Raw genomic sequence first — 7,642 nt, forward strand, 5'->3', positions numbered from 1 at the left:
CTTTCATTGGGATATTTGTTAGCTCAAGATATTTCCATGAAATAGACACAACACATATACATCTACATAGATGGATATGCTTTTGTCATGTTTTTATGCTTAGTTCGATTTGGATAAAATCTAGTTTAATGAAATGTTGAAAATATGAGCACATAGTTTCCATCAAAAATAAGGTTCTACTTTAGGACTAGCGTATTTCTAATATTTAACATTTGAATCTTAACACTATTAATATTACTAGCGGTTAATGGTGTGAAGTACAATATGGTAAGATTTCTTAATATTGTGTGTTACAGGTAGCAAGAATAAAAATTATATACTACATTTAGTGGTGTAATGATCCATGAACAAGTAGAATTGTTTTGTATAAATATGTAATAGCCATTAATTTTCACTCGGCTAGGAGAGAAGATGCAACATAGCTACTAGGTGTCCCTCATAACATGTGCCTAGTTTGTAGTGAAGGCCGCACGCTCGTCATGCGTGTCAATCAATAACCCGACTTGATGAGAGCCTCTGTGGACTCGTTTATGACGCACACAAGTCTTTTCTTATGCAGATAACACTTGGGGAAATTACAAGTCTTAGAAATACTGAAAGCACAAGAAATCATAGATCACAAGTTTATGTCACGTTGATTGGTGAAATGAGATATGAAAAGAAAGTTAAAATTCTTACCATATGCTTGACCGCAGACTTAGTGATCTCGCAGACAGAGAAAGGTATGTCAGGTTTGTTCTTGCTGACTTGCTTCTCGAGAAAATTCCAGCTCCTAGGTGATACACCCACACAGTCGACGTAAAAGATGTACCTTTCGAACGGTACTTCCCCCTGAATATAAAGACCTACAAGAAAGAAAAATAAATTTTGGAGAGTAATACATTGTTGCATATATGAATTCAATGTTATCCATATATAACTTTACCCCTTCTTGCCCCAATGCATCTGTTGTAGTCATTAACTTCAGCTTCATATTCAGAATCAGACGGACCACTGCAGTAGATTTTATCACCACTGTTCTGCTCCTCATCATCACTGAATTCCATGTTTTCTACTTTGGTTGGCATGGGAACCTGTAAATCGCATTAACAAATTACAGTCAAGATATATCGAGTTGTATATATTTTGCATCTCATCAAGTATTGTTAACAAATTTAAACAATCCACACATCCGGTGTTGCACACTGCCTCAAGTATTGTTATATTAAGTTTTCATAGATGAAATTTTCTGAAGTTTTTAAAACTTGTCAAAAGTATTCAAAAGTGAGTTTGTTTCAAAGCCCTCGCCACAAGGAACACTAATATGCAAATGAAATATAAATTTATCTTTCACTCGGAAAATATAATAGATTTAAATTTACAAGTCAAAAGAAAAAGAGGTGGGTGCGTGGAGAGCCAAAAGTTGTATGGAAGCTGCATGATCATACATATAGTAGTTAAACTCAGTTGGATGCATGCTTGCCCCCGTGTCACAAACTCTCTCTCTCTCGCAAATCTGAGTTCCTATACTGTCAATGTGTCGATGCATATTCTGATTTGCTTTCTGCACTGAAATACAGTAACACGACAGCACTTAACAATAACCGGATGGAAAACAGCTCTTCCATGGATGATTCACCGATTTGTTCGAGTCGGCGTTCGGGCGGCGGCATGTGTGCATGCAGTTTATTCACCGATTTGTTTGAGTCGGGGCTTCCATCTATCTATGGTATGCCGGGCTGGGCAGGCGGGCAGACATGAAGCGAGGAAGAAGGGGAACCGTGGAATCCGATTAAATGGCCTGAAAAACGCGGTGCCGGTTTGTTACGCAAGGACAGCTTCTCCTGTATTGAGATAGGCCTGCAATTACACCTAGCCTTTCGACCACAATTCAACATGCACAAAAGTGTATAGGTAGCAACACGTATGGCATGTACGTACATCTGCCTTTCCTTACTCTTTTACTGTCAGGTTACTGGTGTCGGTGGAAATGGAGCAAATGGTAATAATTGGTGTCGTGTGTCAGTGGATACTGTGCTGAGAGTGATACCAGCGAGTTCCGAACAAAGGTCATTGTCGCCTCAATGGAATCTTAAGGTCACTGTCAGCATAAGTTTTCGTTAGCTCACATCAGAATCAGAAGCAACCCTGCATGCTGCACGATCCCATCTCGGATATATAGCCTTCTCGTGGATTGTACTATGGTAAACCGAAAGATACAGCATCCCTCTCGAGGGTCCTCAAAAAGTTGCCATGAAAACTACTCAAGATGGCCAACGCATTCCATCGGCAGCGACGCATGCTGTGCACTGCACAGGCTATAAATACAGCTACCCATGGACATACCATGCAGTGCAAGGCGCAGTCGATCGAGCAGCTACTAGCTAGCAGCGATCAAGCCAAGCTACACAAGGACATGGGTGCGTTTGGCCTCCTCCTCGTGATGGCAGCAGCCATGGTAGCGGCGGCGGCGGCAGCAGCAGCAACGGCGAGCGCTCCTCGCCCCTTCTTCGTGTTCGGCGACTCCCTGGTGGACAGCGGCAACAACAACTACCTGGCCACCACGGCGCGGGCCGACTCGCCGCCCTACGGCCTCGACTACCCGACCCACCGCGCCACGGGCCGCTTCTCCAACGGCCTCAACGTCCCTGACATCATCAGCGAGCACCTCGGGGCCGAGCCCGTGCTGCCCTACCTCAGCCCCCACCTCGACGGCCACAAGCTGCTCGGCGGCGCCAACTTCGCGTCCGCCGGCGTCGGCATCCTCAACGACACCGGCATCCAGTTTGTAAGCTCAGTCAGCTACTTCGTACCTCTCCTCTTGTAGCACCTGCCTCAAATTGCAAACACAAGCAACGAACGAACGCGTTGCAGGTGAACATCATCCGTATCCAGAAGCAGCTGCGCTACTTCGAGCAGTACCAGAGCAGGGTGCGGCGGCTGATCGGCGAGCCGGCAACGCAGCGGCTGGTGCGGAGCGCGCTGGTGCTCATCACGCTCGGCGGCAACGACTTCGTCAACAACTACTACCTGCTGCCCTTCTCCGCCAGGTCCCGCCAGTTCGCGCTCCCGGACTACGTGCGCTACCTCATCGCCGAGTACAAGACCATCCTCCAGCAGCTCCACGGCCTGGGCGCCCGCCGCGTCCTCGTCACCGGCTCCGGCCCGATCGGCTGCGCGCCGGCGGAGCTCGCCACGCGGAGCGCCAACGGCGAGTGCGACCTGGAGCTGCAGCGCGCCGCCGCGCTCTACAACCCGCAGCTGGTGCAGATGACCAAGGACCTCAACGCGCAGTTCGGCGCCGACGTGTTCGTCGCCGTCAACGCCTACCGGATGCACATGGACTTCATCTCCGCCCCGGCGGCGTACGGCTTCGTCACGTCCAAGGTGGCGTGCTGCGGCCAGGGCCCGTACAACGGCGTGGGGCTGTGCACCGCCATGTCCAGCGTCTGCCCCGACCGCTCCCTCTTCGCCTTCTGGGACAACTTCCACCCCACCGAGAGGGCTAACCGCATCATCGTCAGCCAGTTCATGGCCGGCTCCCCGGACTACATGCACCCGCTCAACCTCTCCACCATCCTCGCCATGGACGCCGCCGCAAAGCCATAATCCACCATTACCCTACTGTTTTCTCTATCTCACTGTGCTAGCGAACTAGCCAGTAGCATCCGTGCGCAATAAAAATTCTCTGCGTGATTTTTATTTATCATCCTCTGCCATGTCTAGCAGAGTATCCGTCCTCTTAATTCGACCGAGTAATCAATAAAAATAATAAAGCAACTATGTTATTTTTTGTTTATCATCCTCTGCGTGATTTTATTTTACATCTTGGAAATTCTGCCTCCAATCATCTTAACTATGATCAGTCACTGGATATAAGAAATGATCCCAAATGGAAACACCTGGGGACAGTATAGAGTATACCACTCTGTTCTGTAGCAATACCAGTACAGTACAGGAACCACTCTCGCAATTATAAGAAGTGATCCCAAATGGAAAGGCAAATCAAGTGTAATCCATGACACAATGATCATACAAACAAAACCATTTCAAGACACGGGGTAATCAATGTGGCTTTTAGTGTCTACGGCTGAGGGCGGGGCTATCGTTGCGGTCTTGGCTCCCATGTTGTAGATCATGCCGCTTCAGAAGCTAGTGTAGCCTTGGTTTGCCTCTACTACTGGAGTAGGAATGAAAATGGCGATGAAACTTTCAGCTTTTCTGGTGGGTAACAGAAACGGAGAGGGAAAATGAAAAAGAACAGAAATGGAAGAGGATTTTTTTACGTGGAAATGAAACGGCGTTTTCCAACAAACAAGCATGGAAACAGAACTTTCCACTTAAAATATGGGCATATGGCTGGACAAGCCGATTCGGTGCCCAGGCTCAGCTGCACCCGCGATGAATAGAAAATACAAAACAAATACTAGAAAAATCAAATTATTCTGAATTTTTTTTTTGCATGGAAGATATTTGGTGTGTGAGCTGCGCTTCAAATTTCAGATCATTTGGACATCTGAGTAGCTCTCGACGGAAAAGAAAAAATTGAGGTATGTGAAAAAGTTCACTGTTCATGTATTGTTCTGATTCAATTTGTCTTTTTTTGCTGAGAGTTGCTCATATGTTCAAATGATCTGAAATTTGACATGAACCTCATGCACCAAATTATCTTCCATAAAAAAATCTGATATCTTTTTAGTAGTTTTTGTGAATTTTCTCTTCACCGGACGCGGATGAGCCTGAGCTCAGATATGAATATTCGCATATAGCTATTTTATAGCCCAACGAACACACAATGAGAAGAATCGCCCATGTTTGACCCTACTACTACTACCGTCAGCAGTAGCGCAGCTAGAATATCGGCACGCCCCGGGCCAATTTCAGGGCACTGTGGCTATAGTATACTATAGTACACGACTGTAGGAATAAACAAGCCTAGGTTTTAGGCTCACGCCCCGGGCCAAAGGCCAGGGTGGCCTGGGGCCTATCTACGCCCCTAAACGTGAATGTGTCACTGAAGCACTATTGTGGTTTGAGTTGCACTACCATGCAAGTGCTTTTGGTTGCTTGATGCCTTCAAGTTTTTATGTTGCCAAAGTTTAAAAAATTGTTGGTTTTCTTGTGTTTTTTCTATGCTTCATGGGGTCTTTTAGTCACGGTGTACACTCGCTTTTGTCTTCATGACCGTTCGGTATTCGCTTTGTTTTCATTTTCGATAATATTTGTTTCCTTTTTATTTTGGGGGTTTATGCACCCAATTTCGCCCGTTTCCGCTCTATTTTCATCCTACAGTGGGGCATACAAATGTGCACTTGCAGGCGACCTAATGTGTGGTTTAGGATTCGCCATTGTCATGGGAGCAGGTGCAGGCGAACACGCCTGGGCCTTTGTGCCTTTCGCTCAAACTCCACCCCATCAGCAAATAATGTTGATTCTCTCTTCGCAAAAGAACTTTGCGATGTGCTAAACAACTTGGAGGTTCCTAGCCCTGGATTGGGAAGGGTGGTTGCTTGCCTCCTGCTGGGAACGACAATCAGGGGGCGAAACAATAAGGTGGGCAATTGCCCTCCGACCAGCATCCAAAAGGAGAAGCCACTCATGCTTGATGATGATCTTCGGGTTCATGTCTCGTCCTCATGGTTTTGGTCATTACCGTGGTTTTGGTGTTGCCTATTGCCTTTTGTTGAGGTGTACTTGACCGGGGTTCCGTTGTGTTATACAAGTGTTGGGGGTTAGAGCTGTTGTGTCTGGAGCGTTTGGTAGGCTGCTTGTGAGGTCGTGGGGTTTCATGTTTTGTGAGTAATCCTCTTACAGTCAGTTTGTATTGGTTTTACCTGATTTACTGTAAATTAACTGGACTAGTATCTTCTTCTTAATTAACCAATGAGACAAATATTTTGCCTCCATTTTGAAAATAAAATGGCCACAACAGAGATTTCATGTGTCATGTGCATGATTTGGTGTCAGCCTTGTTGGCAGAGGAAAAAAGAGTGATAAGGACACCCAGCAACAATTAGCTGGAATCATTTCCCAGAATAATGTCATGTACCTCTGACCAGCTAGAAACCGTATGAATAACTCCAAATCGCGCCTTGATGGGTGATTCTTGCTTGCTGAGTCACCCTTGCTTCTCTACCAAATCCAAACCGGGAACCAATGGAGAAAAGTATCGACATTCAGAATGCCAAATCAATATTGTTTGGTTCATTATTAATTGTAGTTTAATAGTATATATATTTCGTCAGCGACTCTGCCTAATGTACAGACGACGGGCCATCACGCTTGGGCCAGGCATGCTTGGAAGGACAAGGGACAACAAGTACAAATAGGTGGAGAGGGCATCGTGTAGAGGTGGCTTGGCCGGGTGGGCTTCGGCGTAGGCTTGGCGAGGCGTGTGGTTCCTTCTTCCTCTCCCCGTAGAGCTCCTCTTCCAAACAGCTAGATCATGGTAATTGAGTGAATCAACTAGCTGGATCCTAACATATTTGGTATTGCAGATGTTGATACTCTTTTAATACAGATTTGGTCAAACTTTGCAAACTTTGACTTTACGCAAATCTAATACTACACAGAGTAAAAAGGACCTTAGAGAGAGTACAAGTTGTAAACATGTAGGCTGCGTTTGGCAACAAAGTATTTTTGCAGTTTTACAAGAAATACCATGGTTTTCAATAAAGCCACTGTTTTAAATACTTTGATGTGTTTGGCATGAACAGGTACAGCAGTTTTAGAAACTATAGTTTTCTTGAAACCATGGTTTTTTTGCTGTATTGGAAAAATAGGCTGGGACCTCTTTTTCGTAAACAGAAAAACGCGAGTGTTACTTTGCTCTCCCCTGCAATTTTTTTCTCATGAGTCCGTCTTCCACCCGTCCTCATGTGGAATTCATCCATCTTCTCTGTTACCATGGACAAATGAAGCTCACGAAAAAGGTATGCACTACCCTGCTTAATTGATTGAGCCTATCAAGGCCTTGTTCGGTTCAACCTCCTCCCAAGGGGTTTGGAGAGAATTGGAGGGGAATTTGGCTTGTAGGGGATTTAATCCCCCACAATCTCTGTCAATCTCCGTTAAAATCCTTTGAACCGAAAAGGCCCCAACACAATTCCATGTGCGTGTGTAGCATGATTGATTGCTCCCACGACTTTCTACGGTCAAAACCTCATGAAACCATGGAGAGGATCAGTCAAAACTACGATAAAACAGCACCAGCCAAACATATCTGTAGTTTACGGAAAACTGAGAAAAATGCAGTTTTTAGAAACTGTAGTATCTGTTGCCCACGCACTGCAATACCAAGGTTTGTGAATACTGCCAAACTAGGCCGCAGAGGTCATATCATCATCAGAAAGAAAGAATGGAAAAAAAATGGCCATGGGTTTTCAGCATTACGTGATGAAAAGGCTGGCCTGCACCTAGCAACAGGAAAGAATCTATGGATGTCTAAATTTGAGCTATTTTTTTTAATAATACATTTTTTTAATAATTTGCACAAATATTACGCTCAAAAAATAATTTTCGAAAATAATACACCGTCGGCCTGCAGCCGGCCGAGTGGACCTAGTCGGCCCTGTCGGCCACCAGTTCAGGTCCAGTCGGCCAGTAGTGGGCCGATAGAGCCTAATTGGTCTGCTGTGGGCCGACAGCGACTAATTGGCCAGCT

The 7,642-nt window shown here is 45.6% G+C and overlaps 1 protein-coding gene across 1 annotated transcript; it reads left to right on the forward strand.

The window, feature by feature from the left end:
* Nucleotides 1-2,334: 2,334 nt before the first annotated feature.
* Nucleotides 2,335-3,781, forward strand: LOC119301825 (GDSL esterase/lipase At5g33370-like). The gene is made up of 2 exons (XM_037578801.1): nucleotides 2,335-2,767; nucleotides 2,854-3,781. The coding sequence occupies exons 1-2, from the start codon at nucleotides 2,396-2,398 to the stop codon at nucleotides 3,586-3,588; spliced, it is 1,107 nt and encodes a 368-aa protein (XP_037434698.1). The 5' UTR covers nucleotides 2,335-2,395; the 3' UTR covers nucleotides 3,589-3,781.
* Nucleotides 3,782-7,642: the final 3,861 nt, after the last annotated feature.

The sequence above is a fragment of the Triticum dicoccoides genome, chromosome 5A (genome assembly GCF_002162155.2).
Source record: "Triticum dicoccoides isolate Atlit2015 ecotype Zavitan chromosome 5A, WEW_v2.0, whole genome shotgun sequence".
Taxonomy (NCBI): Eukaryota; Viridiplantae; Streptophyta; class Magnoliopsida; order Poales; family Poaceae; genus Triticum; species Triticum dicoccoides.

Excerpts from the sequence above, each read along its gene's own strand:
- LOC119301825 (XM_037578801.1), top strand. The coding sequence starts at position 2,396 with ATGGGTGCGTTTGGCCTCCTCCTCGTGATGGCAGCAGCCATGGTAGCG. Across the intron at positions 2,768-2,853 it reads ACGACACCGGCATCCAGTTT|GTGAACATCATCCGTATCCA; the intron begins GTAAGCTCAGTC and ends AACGCGTTGCAG.